General features: G+C 38.2%; 1 protein-coding gene across 2 annotated transcripts in view; it reads right to left on the bottom strand.

The window, feature by feature from the left end:
- SMARCA5 (SNF2 related chromatin remodeling ATPase 5) overlaps positions 1-10,606 on the bottom strand; it is a 47,697-nt gene extending 37,091 nt beyond the window's left edge. The window contains exons 1-3 of one of the 2 annotated variants that reach the window (XM_082463332.1): positions 9,977-10,606; positions 6,695-6,769; positions 1,773-1,939 (exon numbers count right to left, since the gene is read on the bottom strand). In XM_082463332.1, coding sequence (XP_082319458.1) covers positions 1,773-1,939; positions 6,695-6,769; positions 9,977-10,153 — 419 coding nt within the window. In that variant the 5' untranslated portion in view covers positions 10,154-10,606. The remainder of the gene's footprint in view (positions 1-1,772; positions 1,940-6,694; positions 6,770-9,976) is intronic. The other variant, XM_082463331.1, reaches the window with a different exon arrangement.
- Between the last annotated feature and the right edge of the window lie 4,341 nt (positions 10,607-14,947).

Genomic DNA, 14,947 nt, shown 5'->3' with positions numbered 1-14,947 from the left:
TTATACCTTCATATTTTCAACAAATATTTTCATTTAAATTAGAAAGCAGTAGATTATTCCACTCTTGTGACCTCTAAATCTAACTTATTGCTTATTTCTACCAAAACTACATGCTTGATGGGAGAGGATAATCAGCCTTCCCAGACAGAGAAATATTCCTCAGAAATGCAGGCCAAGGCAATAAAAACGCAAGGATATTTTTGCTTGTTTTATGTGCTCCTAATCAGAAGGTCTTAGTGTACGTGTTATTTCTTGTGCTTCTCTGCATTCCAACCCTATGAAACTTAGTGCAAAGATCTACCCGCCCCCCCAATCCCAAGTTATTCTCCATAAACTGAGAATTTTAACTTCGTTTTTTTTTTTTTTATAAAATCTCCTTCACAATATATTATCAAGATAGTTGATTATTATGGTTGTTAAAACTGAAGATAAAAGCTGGAATATGCTTTATTACTTCAAATTGAGGCATCATTGATAGTTAACTGGATGATGGAAAGGGGAAAAAAAGCATATATGTACTATACTGAAGGACAGGACAGTACCATTACCCTAATTACTTCACTTAAGCTAACTTTCCATTTAAGATGGTTTAATGGGTAGAAAAGAAATCTATTAACCAAGACTCCTTTTCTTCACCAACACTAATAAGATCAAAGCTGAACAATTTTTTATCTATTTACTACATGGTATCTTCATCTTACAGGCTCTTAATAGAAGTGTTTCTTCTCATGCCATCATACTGATGACCCCATAACAATATCCATTACAGTAGTCTGCATTTCCAGAGCATGAGACTGACGCTATTTAAACAGCTGCAAACTTCAAGTCTGAAAAATTTAAATATATCTGAATTGCAAAGTTCTCATGAAGTTTCATATGTATTAAAACAAAAGCACTTTGGTTACAAACAATGGATTAGCAAAAAGCCATTATTAGATGAGTAGAATACCCCAAATAAAATTAAGGTAATATGCTTTTTGATGATAATGCCCTCGAGATAGAGCTAATACTTCCATGTTTCTGTATACTATGTAGTAAATTTAACAGTGTTGATAAGAGTTTGTACTCTCCTCTTTTAGATAACCTAGCATAGTTTAATTACTGATCACATTTCATTTTTCACATTGGAAATTACATATAGTCACTCCAGGGAGCTGAGATTGCCCTAAATTTATGATTACAAACTGAACATCTCAGTTATCCAACCAGCACAAATTCTAAAAAAGAATTTATAAATTCAACATATAAGAATTACTTTACACATATTGAACCACCACCTAACAGTGTCATCATACACCTTGACACTTCAATTTATATAAAGAAAACTAAGTATGTAACAAAAATTTTAAACAAACTGCCGTGGGATAAATCATCACAACATCCACACACAAGCACAGACTTCAGATAATAGCAATACCCTCAATGCATCTATGTGGTTTAGGAGACTAGAGCACACCCCAAGTCAGATCTAAGTTCAAAGCTGGATTATTCTAATTCCTTCTAGGTGATGTTAAATAGGCTGCTTAACCTCTGCATTTGTTTCCACTCCAAGGAGTGGAATACATCTGAATTCCCTATTCAGTCCATATAAAAATAAAGCATTATGCAAATTTTTATTTGTTTATACACGTATGGCTATATCCTGCCAAGCCAATCAGGCCAAATAAATAACAGCACCAAAACAATTTTTTTTAATAAAGTGATTTTATGCTCCTAATGAAGACTATCAAAAATAAGTTTGCTTCAACTATTAAGTATCAAATATTACTCACTCGCCAACTGACAGCAAGTTCTGCTTCTCATCCTTTTTTATTCGTGGGCGCCCTGGTTTCATCTTCAAAGGTGAGGTTGGAGTCTTCTGAGCAGCAGGCTGAATGAAATGTGCAAACAGCTCTGTCTGCTTTAATAAATACTCAAATCTATTTGCCCGGTCAGTTTGCTGCAAAAAATTTTAAAACACATTTTATCAGAATATTAATACAACTTCAGAAATCAAAGTTTCAACATGCCTCCACACAACAATCTCAGACATAAAAAGGAACAAACTACTGCTACGGGTAACAACACAGATGAGTTTCAAAAGCATTATACTAAATGAAAGAAACCAAACATAAGAGACTACACACTGCACGATCCAACTTATATGAAATTCTAAGTAGTGATTTCGTAGAAAGCAGATCTGAAGTGGCAAGGGGATGAGGGCAGGAGCAAAAGTTTTGGGGATCAAAGAACTGTTCTACATCATGACTGTAAGGTGGTTAAATGACCGTATGTATTTGCTAAAACTCACTGAATTACAAACATAAAAACTATTGTGTGTCAATTATACTTCAATACAGCTGACAAAAAAATATTAAATAAAAAATCAAAAGACATTGTGCCATACAAGTGTATTTATTCAGAAGGGGGAAAAATGCATTGGTCATTCATCAGTTAGGATGTTTCAAATTTTAAAAGGCTATCAGGCTTGAAAAACATCTATTAAGTTCATGAAGTATTCATTAACCCAATGCAGTTCTTAATACCGTTTCTTATTTTCATATCTAAGATCTGCTGCTTTGAATGTTCCCTATTATCACACAAAGAAAATGGAAGAATTTAAACCAAAAAACATTTAAGATCTTGAAATCAAGTTTTTATAAAAATAAACAAGGGAAATCTAGAGGCTTTAGACAACAGACTTTTTACAGACACACTAACAGTTTGGTTAAAAAAAGGAGAAACAAGAAGACAAGAGTTCAATAAACAGAGAAACCAGTTACTCAACTCAACATCTCTACCTATAAATGTTTAAAATGTCAATTTTAGAATGAATTCCAAAACAATATTTTCCCTAGCAAACACCAGAGATAGTCAAACATCGTAATGTTGTAAAAACTACGTATTTTTTAAAGGAAAACATACTTTTTTAAAATCATACCAAGGTAAAACTGAAGCCCAATTTGCTATCAGGAAGGCACAGGGTGACAGTGTTTCACTGGATCACAAATGTAGCCCAATCCATACAACTAACAACAGGTCAACGTGTTTCTCCTTAGTAATGTCCTATAGATGACAAGCTTCAGTTGTTTGTTTCTGAAGACTAAAAAACTGTTTTAAAGTACTGAACTGAGATCCATTTACATATACGTATTTTGCACAATTTCATTTCCTAATACATGTACAATAAAACAAAAGCCAAGAACATGCAATGAGAAGATACTGCTACTTAAAAAAGACTACCTATTATTGTAGTTATGTTTGGATCAAGACAAATAAGCTCTGGAAATAAATTCAGATAGGTCAGAGTCTAGATATTTTAAAGTAAAAGCTACTCTACAGTATTCAAATCACTGACTATGTATTCTTCACTTCTTTAAAAACATTTTCAAATCAACATTTTCTTCATAAACACCTATTCAATTCAAAAAATACTTCTGTGTGTCTACCAGAAAAGGTATTTTGTTTCTTTAGGAAGTTTTCATTATAGTCCAATATTGAAAACAGAACATAATAGGTAAATTATGTAAGACTGTCAGAAAATGATGAATACTCAGAAGTAAAAATAAAGCAGAGTGATGGCAAGTGCAAGTAGCACTGAAATTTTAACCAGGAAGATCAGGAAAATCCGAACAGAGGTAATGTTTCAACAGAGAAGGGAGGGGGTCCCCCCAATTCTTAGACCTTATCACACCTCTCTAATGCTCGAAAACCTTTAATGGCTCTGGATGTCTTAAGATGGTATTTTTTCAAAGTGTGGTTCATGATCCATCAGACCAAAAATATCCAAGACCTCTGTTACCTTCTACAAGGTCAAGTTTGAGAACTACTGCCTTAAAGAATTAAATATAAGTTTCACCAGGGCTTTACAGAAGATTCCATAATTTCCAAAATTCTCTCACTGACTCGAGTAGTGGTGGGGTTACAAACTAGTTGCAAAAAAACCGAGTTCAGAACACACTTACAGAATAAGCTTTCAGTAGAACTGTGGCAAAGGTTTGAGGGGAATAACAGGCAAAGACCTTGTTGCTTGAAAAAATGAGAAGGTTAAGATAAAAATGACTTGAGATCTTAAAAGAGGGGTAAGGAAAATGAACCTATCTACAGAATAGAAACAGACACACAGACACAGAGATCAGACTTGTGGTTGCCAACGGGGAGGAGGGGAGGAAGAGGGATGGACTGGGAATTTGGGGTTGGTAGATGCAAACTATTACATTTAGAATGGATAAACAATAAAGTCCTACTCTATAGCACAGAGAACTACATCCAATCTCCTGGGATAAACCATAATGGAAAAGAATATTAAAAAAAGAATGCATATATGTGTAAAACTGAGTCACTTTGCTGTACAGCACAGACTGGCACAACACTGTAAATCAACTATACCTCAATTAAAAAAAAAAGGTTTAAGGAGAAAAATCGCTTCCTAAAAAGTAGAAACAATAGAATAAGATCAGGAACCTAAAAGAAATGAATCATAAAATCAAATGGAAGATTAAAATCAATAGGCCTTGGAAAAAGCTTCTTTCTCTGAGACAGAAGGAAACGACCTGGGCAGTAGAAGCCATACATGCTTGGAAACAGAGAGGAAGTAAATTGACGATGGGCCTGCAATTCTTTGTGGAGGAAGACTGAAAATGAGGGTGTGGCAGAAAAGGAGTAGAACACTCAATCAGAGTGGCAAAGTTTTAGAATGGCTAAATGGGATTGTTGAGCAATAAATACTGAAAGCCAAAGATAGTAAAAGCCATAAACTTATTCCGGTACCAATCAGCACTATTATTTTAGTTTTCTCAAGCAGTACTCAGCAGCCTGGGTTCAAGAATGAAGAGTGGATATCAAGACTTACCTATGAATAGGATCTAGCAGATGATAAAGAAGTTGCTTAGAAAAAAACTGCTTCTCAAGATCATGATGTTGAAAAAGGAAATTAAACTAGGAGACTAAAAAATCTGTAGGAAGTGAGAAAAAATTTACAATAAAGGGAACCGTGAAGATGAGAAGCATTGTAAAGAACCACGGAAAACCTCCATTATATAATCAGATTTGTGTTGTAAATATACTTTGCAAAAACACAAAGAGATGTGGAAGAAACCAGATATGAGAAAGGAGCCAAATAAAGATGCCAACACAATAATTCATGCAACAGAAGAATACTGAACTAGGGTGATGGGGAAAAGATAAGAGAAATATTTATAAGTTAAATTTGCCAAGACTATTAAAACTATGAGGTACTGTAACAGCTTGGGTATTTATTAAAAGAAACTTTCATTCATTGAGATAATCCTAAGTAGAAGTGTCGGGTAGAGATAAGGAATTCAATTTTGGATACTCCTAAATAAGAGGTACCAAAGGGACTTAAATGTCCAACAAACAAATGAAAATGCAATGGTTGGAGGCATCTGAAGTATTCACTTAGAGATGGCAGATGAAAACCAGTGACAAGGATCAAACTGTCCAAGGACAAATGTTCAGAATGTAATGAGAATGACAAAGGAATAGTCAAGTAAATAGGATATCATCAAGGAAAAAAAGGTCTCTCAAGGCAAGAAACAATTCTGTGGAGTGGTCAATGGTGTCAAACACAAGTGACAGCAAGGAAAATCAAACTACAATTAAGCCAAAGAACTGGCCATTAGAATCACTAGTACAGTGTTAATGACAGAATCTAAGCTGGGAAGGGTTAAAGGAATGAATGGGAAAAGTAGAGCTGGAAAATATATCTTTTTCTCCAATTAAGTTTGACAGCAAAGAAAGGCAGCAGGACAGTTACAGATATACACATATATAAATGTAATAGAAATCATACAGAATATTACAACATTTCTACTTTACATATTGCAATATGTATTATGCACATTATATATGTGTATACATATACACATGTGCATACTTTTAGGATTTTGAAGCTATTTAAGAGATTCAGAAACATTTATTGATATTGAAGAGAAAGTCAAAGAACAAGGGGAAAGTAAGATTGGTTAAAATTTACTATGCGCCAGATATTGTTCTGGGTGCTGAAGACAGAAAGATGGAGACACTGTCCCCACTCTTAAGAAGCACACTGTGTTGCGTAGTGGTGTTATTATTACACATGCTATTTTAACTTTTTAAGACTTCAAAACAATTAAATGAGTTTAATCCATACAAAGCACTTAGAACGGGGCCTGCTACATAATAATCATTCACAATTGTCATTATTATTGAATCTAAATTTAAATTTAAAGCTCTTTGTAGGTACTGGTTAACTCAGGGTAAATTAAAGTTTCCTAAGAGGATATGAAACATGAGCTGGGTATTTTTCAAGTATAACATTCATATTCTGTTTTGTAAAGATCCCATCCATATTATAAGAAGGCTGTAGGCAAGGAGCATGTATTATTTGCTTTATAACCAGTAGAGTACAATGCTAGACACATGCAAAGTAAACATTACCTTGAATAATTACTTCTCTGGTCTTTAACTCACCTCACTCCCAATGCTAAATCTTAAAATAAAAGGGGTGTTAGCATAACCCACATATTTACATAATATGTGAATTCATGCAATACTTCTATATTTGCTTTACATAGTCAAGTTAAGTCAAGTAAGGTACAAAAGTTATAGTACTCCACGTTATACATATTTAAATTGGATATCTGTGCTTCAATTTTGGTACACTTAATCACCTAATAAAAACTTATATAAAACTCTTCATATGCCTAGAACATACCATTTTTTCTTCATAGGTCGGATCTGGTTCTTGGATTTCTTTTTGCTTTCCAGGAGACGCATCATCAAACACTTCCTGGTAGGAGGGAAAATCATGGATTGTTCTTCACGAATACTCAACACACCATTATTAGACTGATTTCTGCCCAAAACACATTCAAAGTAATACACTCCTGTCCCAAATTTCCCAGATACTTAAATGGCTGTCATCCTACCTGATAGGAAACCTTGATGAAAAATACCATGATGATAACAACTTATTTAATCCAAATACGTAAACTGCATGGCTATTGCCAAGACTGAAACACAAGATTATTATCTCCATCATCCTAGAACAAAATTACTTTCAGCAAATGTTTCGCTTTCTAATCAAAAATTATGACGCTAAATTAAACAGTATAAAATGTGAAGAAAATATGTTCCCTTTTAATCATAAAATTGCAGTATCTACTGTACTGCTACACAAATATACACCTGGAGAGTCGCATTAGTCACGCTGATTCCCATCTTCTGGAAAATTAAAAAAATTCATCATGCAGCCTAAAGTGAATACCCTTTAAGTACAATCTGATTCCTTAATTGGAAATAAATGTGCTATTTTTGCAAATTTATTCACCCTGACATTCAAAACGCCACAAACAACAAAATAACAGCAACAACTACACTGCAAAGTTCCACTCATCCATTAAAAGAACATTAAGAAGAGCTGGTGAAAGTCTAATTTTAATTAATGATGTACTAATCTGTGTGTGGCAGTACATACTGTAATAAAGCTACCTGTGATTAAGAAGTTGGGGGGATGGGGCTGGTATAGCACTAAAATTAAGAGGTCAACTGACCCAAATTCAAGTCTAACTTCATTGCTAAGACCTGTAGGAACCTGTGTAACCTTAAACTCATCACAAATCTCTGGTCTCCACAAGTAAAAATGACAAAGCCACCAACCTAGCCTACTTCAAAAAATGGTACTGGGATACCATGAAAGGTCAAATACATCCTAAAAAAATAAGATGTGCTTTCCAACAGCAGTCATTATTTCTTTCAGTTTTAACTAAAAAAAAAAGAGGAAAAAAAGGTTTGGATTTAGGACTCTTGAGGTCATACAGTTATTGGTATATAGTGTACCTACCTACATCAGTCGAGTCAATACTGAGAAATGAGGATGAACAAAGACAGGCCCCATCCACATTGCCAAAAAGATCACAATAATAAACAAAAAATGAGACTGCTTCCGTGACCTATCAGTACCAAGCAAAAAGAAAAAATTAACCTAATACATAGGAAAGCTAGCTAATATTTCTAGGAAAGTGGGCTCTGTCAGAAAATATATGATTTTGGAAAAACCCAAATTAACAGACCAAGAAAAGAAAAATCACACTATAATGTGAAGGAAAAAAAAAAAACAACTAAAACTAGTCAGTAAAAAGATTGATAAAATTACTGATGTTCCTATTCTAAGAAGGTAAAAATAACTAAGTCATTCTTCAATAAATGAAATCGTCAAACACCTTTTTTGTAAGAATATGAAAGGGCAAGATATTCGGGGAAAGGGTCAGCTTCAGAGCCAGATGTGGGTTCTATCACAAGTTCTATTTACCAGAAGACTCAATTTCCCCATCTGGCAAATAAAAATACCACTGACATCATTTGGTACTTGTTGTAACATTAATATTCATAGTTAAACTTTAATTCCACTTTAACTTAAAAATAGCAACTGAAAGCCAAAATATTTAGTTTAGGCTTTAAATTATTCTGCTTTCTGATGTTTCCGTAACACCTCCTGTGAGGCTTTGGTTGTTACTCCAACATTTGAATGACAGCCCCTTTTGAGAAGCTGAGGACAACTCAGGACAGCAATTTGCGGAGAACTGCGTATTTACATACAATTGCTTTTAGTGTCAAACTTCAGACCCCCTTAAGCCATGCAGCAGGAATCCAAGTTAACCCTGGGAATGCAAAAGAACCATTTAAAATCTAAAGAAAGAGAAAATAGGCAACACCAGATATGAATCTGAAACAAATCTCAAGTCACTGAAAACTACAGAACACCAGATGTCCTAGTCCACCAAAACCCACCGTCACCTAAAAGTTCTTTCAAAAACTAGTAACATGTTACTTCACTCTAGATTAGACCGCTGTTGCCCAAATAAAACTACTGCGCCAAATGCTTCAATGGCAAACTGCGCTACCATTTCCTTATTAATTCTGCGGCAACGTTCATTTTTAGAGCAGTATTACCTTCGCTCAATCTGTCCAAGGATGGAAAAATCCCAGAAATCTTTGGGCTGCAACTATAAAATATCTCAAAACAGACTGAAGGCCAAGAATAAAATTTGGAAGGAGCAAGCAATCACTTTGTTCCCAGACATCGCAAAGCCTTGGAGCACACCCAAGAGACCCGCCTGGCAGTTCCCCAATCTTTCCACCCCCGCAGTACTGTCACCATCCCCTGGCCGGCCAGCCCCAGCCCAGAAGACAGGCTCGGCAGCGAAAGGTACCAATTTTCAAAAAAAAGGCCAAGGCCCCCAAAGAGGAATTGCGCTGGTCTGAAAGCCCCTGACTCACTACTTCATTCATCCATCCATCCATCACCCCCCCCAAAAGAGATGGGGGTTCAAGACAGCTGCTGCCGCCTTGGTCACTTCCCTCCCCATGGAACAGTGCCTGGGAGGAGCCTCCTCTCCCTCCAAGGGAGCAGCTGCGCCCCGCTTATCCCCACTGCGCCCTCGGCTATCCAGCTCTCGCCATTGTTTCTGCCCGGAACAGATACCTCCCCCGCAAGGACCGGGATGAAGAAAAGGAGGCCCGAGTCCTCGGAGGCGCTCCTTTTAAATGCCTTCCCCACCCCGCCCATCTATCCTCGTTCCTAAAGGGAAATCTCCCTCGCCCTCCCCCCAAGTTTAGTGGAAACTAAAATCGAGATTCAGAGATGGGCGAGGGAATTATGGGAGTCTAGCTTAAAAAAAAAAAAAAAAAGGTAGATCCCACTCGGCCTCAGTAATCAAGAACATGTGTCTAATAAGAGCGTTCGAGGGTTTGGCAAGGTTCGCCAAAGAGACAAATAATGTAAATGTGAAGTGCCAGAGATCCATTTGAGTCGGCTGGGATAGGCTAGGCACAGGGCGCAAGGGGGAGAGCATCATTTCCGACCCAAAGGGTCCGAGGCCGAGTCTGGGTGCACAGGGGTGAAGTTCGGCCCTGCGTCTCATCACTAACACAGAGGCGAGGCAACCAGTTCCTCCTCCCCATCCCGCCCTCTCCCCACGCCACGAGCCGCCCTCACCTCCATCTCGGAGTCCGCGGCGGCAGCGCTGGCCGCAGAGGCAGCCGCCTGGGCTGCGACGCCCTCGGGGCCGCCTTTGTTGCTGTTGTTGTTCCCGCTGCCGGCGGCCGAGGTTGCGGGCTTGGAAGGCGCGCTCTCGGGAGGCGGGGGTGGCGGAGGGTCGGCCGCGGACGACATGATGTTCCTTCTGCGTCACCCGCTGCTGCCAGAGGCCGGGCCCGGCAGGGATGAGGAGGAGGCCTAGGCCTGGAAGGCTACGTCGCAATGAGCTGATGGAGGAGCGAGAGGACCACCTGAACGCCCCCTTCGCCGCGGCTCCGCGACGAGCCCTAGCCAGGCCCAGCAGCCTCCCCCTCTCGTCGTCCTCCTCTTCCGCCGGGCTCGGGGTTCCACCGGCGCTTTACCTCACGGCGGGAATCACGTCGACTAGAGTGGGCGGGGTCACCCGGGTCACTGAGGTCAGGGAAGGCGGGCTGATTTACTGGAGGGCGGAGGGTTGAGGGAGAAGGAAAGGAAAGCGAAAGAGGGACCGGGAGCGGGTAGTGACTTGGCCGCCTCCTCTTCTTCCTCTGGTAGATATCATCTATCTCGCCAGCATCCAGGTCTACTACCTACGCCACCGACTTTCAACACTCGCGAGATTGATAGTTGGCTAAATGACTGGGTTCCAGTTGCGCATGCGCATTCTCTCCTCCTCGCCCTTGACCACTCCCCCTCCGGGGCCCCCAGCAAGCTCAAGGGCAAGGAGTGGGCGGGGCCTCAAGGGAGAGCTCGGAGGCGTAAATTTGTGCGTCGGCACCCAGGCAAGACGCGAGCGCAGTCTTAGAGCGTTCTTAATGGCTCACGGTCCCCGGAGGCCGCATCTCCTCTGGTTGGCAGCGATCGGCGGCACTCCCTGAAAATTTGCACGGGTTTTGCGCCGCCTACTGCAGCATGGAGGCCTGTGCAGGCCTTAACACTTTAACTGCCTCCGCTTATAGGCGTGACGCCACTGTGTTGACGACGTTGTGGTTATCCCAGTTGACGTCTCACTGTTTTGTTGTCTAAGGAAAAGTGCCCGTTAGTGTGATTTTTTTATTTTTCTGGCATCAGATGTTAGCTATATCAGTCATTTCTAAATTCCTTCTACTCTTCGGTGCAGAGTTAGGCGATATTTCCTCTGAATTTACATGCTAAAAGTAAGCAAACTGTGCCCACCACCATGTAAGTGAGCAACATGAGTAATCAATAGATAAGAGGCGATAGGTTGTATCTTTTCCTCAACCACCAAATATTAAATTAAAATGTACATTCTCTTCTCCTTAAGAAATGTTACAACTAATCACCACTGGTTTCTACACTGCCTTGCCCTCTCTTCAACACAGCCTGAGGGTCTTGCGCACCCATCTGCTGCAGATTTTAAGCACAGCGTGTTCTTTTCAGTAGCAAATCTGCACACTGCAGTAAATTGCTATCTGCCCTGCACAGGCTCTTATTCATCTTTGTATCCCCATGTCCAGTATCCTATCAGTACGTTTTGAATAAAGGAGACACACTTTTAAAGAGTTAAGGTTTGAGCCAACTGTTGATTATGTTGAATTTCAAACAGAAGGGATCTCCTTTGAATATAGCCTGCAAACTTTTAACCAATCGAGTGATAATTCTTTAATTGAGATCTGGAAAAATGTCCCCCAGCCCATTATAAATGCTATTTCTGAGACTATAAGGAACCGCCTAAGGATACATGAAAAGAAAAATACCTAAATGATGTTCGTCGCAGGCTTCGCATGTAATTGCAAAAAAGCTAGCAATAGGCTAAGAGTCCAACATTGAAGGTATGATTTTAAAACTATTGTACACCCACAAAATGAACTATTATTGACCTTTAACAACCATTAATGTAGAAGAATGTTTATTCTATAGTGTTAACTGAAAAGAAAATTTAACAGTTCAAAAATATGAATAAAACTTTGGCAGGATGATCATGAAAGTATTGAAAGTGATTGTTGTTGGTGTATATTTCCTAATTCTTTTTTGTTTGTATTTTTTTATTTTTTCTAAAATGAATTTGTGTATTATTATATTGAGCAAACTTATTTTTAATATTTAAAAAATACTTTCACCAAAAAAAGATTGTGTGGAAGGGTAAAAAGTTAGTGTCTAGGGGAGGAGCTGACATATAGACACTCAATAAATACTTATGGGAACTTCCCTGATGACACAGTGGTTAAGACTCTGCGCTCCCAATGCAGGGGGCCCGGGTTCAGTCCCTGGTCAGGGAACTGGATCCCACATGCATGCCACAACTAAGAGTTTGCATGCCACAGCTAAGGAACCAGCCTGCCACAACTAAGACCCAGCGCAACCAAATAAATATTTTAAAAAATAAAAATAAAATAAATACTTACAAGTAAACATTTATTTAGTATTGACATTAAGTAGAAAGAATATAGCATTTATTTAATATTCAGAGTATTTCTTCACCGTATAATGAAAAGTAAATATCTTGGGTCCTGGTTTGGAAACCCTAAAAATATACTGAATATATAAATGGATGAAGCTTAAGTCTGACAACAATTTAAGAAAAACAAATAGCAAGAAAAACAATAAAATTGCCTCCAAAATGACAACTGTCTTTTTTAACATACACATTTATATTGTGAGTGTGTTTTTCATATGAGCATATGAATGCTGTATGAGAATCTTGTGGGGGAAATTATAGAGAAAAGGTACTTAAAACAAAGGAGGAAGGGACTTCCCTAGTTAAAGAATCCACCTGCCAGTGCAAGGGACATGGGTTCGACCCCTGGTCTGGGAAGATCCCACATGAGGCAGAGCAACTAAGCCTGTGCACCACAACTACTGAGCCTGTGCTCTAGAGCCCACGAATCACAACAACTGAGCCCGCGCGCCTAGAGCCCATGCTCCACAACAAGAGAAGCCCCCGTTTGCTGCAGCTAGAGAAAGCCCGCGCAGCAACGAAGACCCAATGCAGCCAAAAAAAAAAAAAAAAGAAAGGAGGAAGAGGAAACAATGTTTGAATCACTAATCTAACAACGGGGACAGAGAAACCAATTTTGAGCAGGGTCTAGATGCAGGGAGGAAGGGGAGAGAGGAGTTACAGAAAAGACAGGATGCCCGGAAATTGAGCTATAGGGACATTAATTGAGTTAGGCAGATGGTAGTACTTATATGGTGGCCAAATGACAAAGGCCTGTTGTTCTTCAAATACTAAGAGGCTAAAACTAACAGCTAGTTCCGAAATTGATAGTATAACATAGGATTGGTATAGTGGCAAGAGAATAGGCTGGTGAGTCAGGCAAGCCTAGATTCCCATGCAGGCTCAAGAACTTAGTAGTTGTGTGAATGCAGGCAAGTTATCTAACTTCTTTGAAATCAGTCTTTTCTCATCTTATTGCTATTATATTATGCCAACTTTATGTTTGAATAGCATTCTTATAATAATGTCATAAGAATTAAATGACATTTAATCATTTAACTGTAAAACACCCTAGTGTACGTAGGGTGTTTAATACAGTGCCTGACATAGAGTGAGCTCTGGGTTCAAGTCTTAGGTATTCTAATCTTGAAGAATCATAAGCTTAAGGGTCAGACTCTAGCTGTAGGAAGGGTAATCTAATTGTTTTTTAATAAGGAGGAGGGTAAAGGGAGTAGTGTCACAAAAACACTAGAAGGAATTACTACTTTAACCATGTTCCCAGACATAGAATACTGCAATGTAAAATCATGTTAATCTCAAATATGCAAATGCATTTTGTTTACACCTAAAATTCCCTCTATTGGATTTAGTGTGCTAGAACAGCATGTTGTATGCTGAATAGAGTGGAGCAAAGAGATATTGCCAGAGGACAAAAGATGCCAAAAAGCCAGGACTCTCTCAACATTTTGGCCTTGAATGGTAACAGAAAGGATTTTATGAAGTTTATCAAGAGCAAAGTAGTAATGTTGAGGCTGTCTTCCTCACATACTCATTTATTTTGTGAAAGCCTAGGAAAATAAAGTCTGATTACTACATGACAGCAATAAAACAGTGTTGAGTTTGTGAGTATCTTAAGAATGGGGCTTTCCAACACTAGATACTAATGATCACATATGTATCTTTTTCAGAATTCTCCTACTTAGGTCATTGGCCACATAAGGGGATTTCAATTAAACAAAAACATTAAGTAAGGTTCCAATGCATCCCCCTCATATTTGGTCACCAACTCATATCAATGGGTGACTTTGTGTCTTCTGGGTGTTAATTCATGTATTTATGTAGTCATTTAAAATTACCTTTTTTCCCCCTACTATTTACAAGTTAAAAATTTGAGTCCTCTGTGCATTTCCTTCCTTGTGAAAGATATTTTCTTCTTTCTTGAATTGGCTCTAGGTAAAAAACTTCTCGGAACCCAAATATTATAATCCCAAATTAAATTTTAACCACCACTACTCCTGACATATTTTCAAAAGAATTAACTGTAGCCAAAGCTGTGGTTAAGAAATTTGGGGTTCCCTTGCTCAAAAGATTGAAAGTAAGCAGATGGGAAGATGTATACCTCAAATGTTATTCAAATGAAAACAAAGGTGACTATATCATTATTAGGTAGACTTCAGAGCAAAGGAAATTACAAAGAGCAAAAACGTTGCATAATGATGAAAGTGTCAATCCACCAAGAAGACATAGCAATTCGAAACATGTATGCACCAAACAACAGAGCTGCAAAATATCAGAAGCAATAAATGACAACTTAAATGAGAAATAAAAAATCCACAATTATAGGTGAAGACTATGGTATCTTTTAATAATTAATAGAACAACTAAGCAGAAAATCAGGAAAGGTATAGAAGAACTCAACAACTCCATCAACCAAGAGAATCTAATTAACGTTTATAGAACATTCTATACAGAAATAGAATACATACTTTTTGAGAACCTTCAGAAAATATACCAAGAGAAACCATAAAACAAACCTCAACAAATTTAAAAGA

The sequence above is a fragment of the Balaenoptera physalus genome, assembly GCF_965194825.1.
Source record: "Balaenoptera physalus genome assembly, chromosome: 5".
Classification (NCBI taxonomy): Eukaryota; Metazoa; Chordata; class Mammalia; order Artiodactyla; family Balaenopteridae; genus Balaenoptera; species Balaenoptera physalus.
The sequence above is the reverse complement of the archived record's forward strand: the minus strand, read 5'-3'. Positions and strand labels throughout refer to the sequence as shown.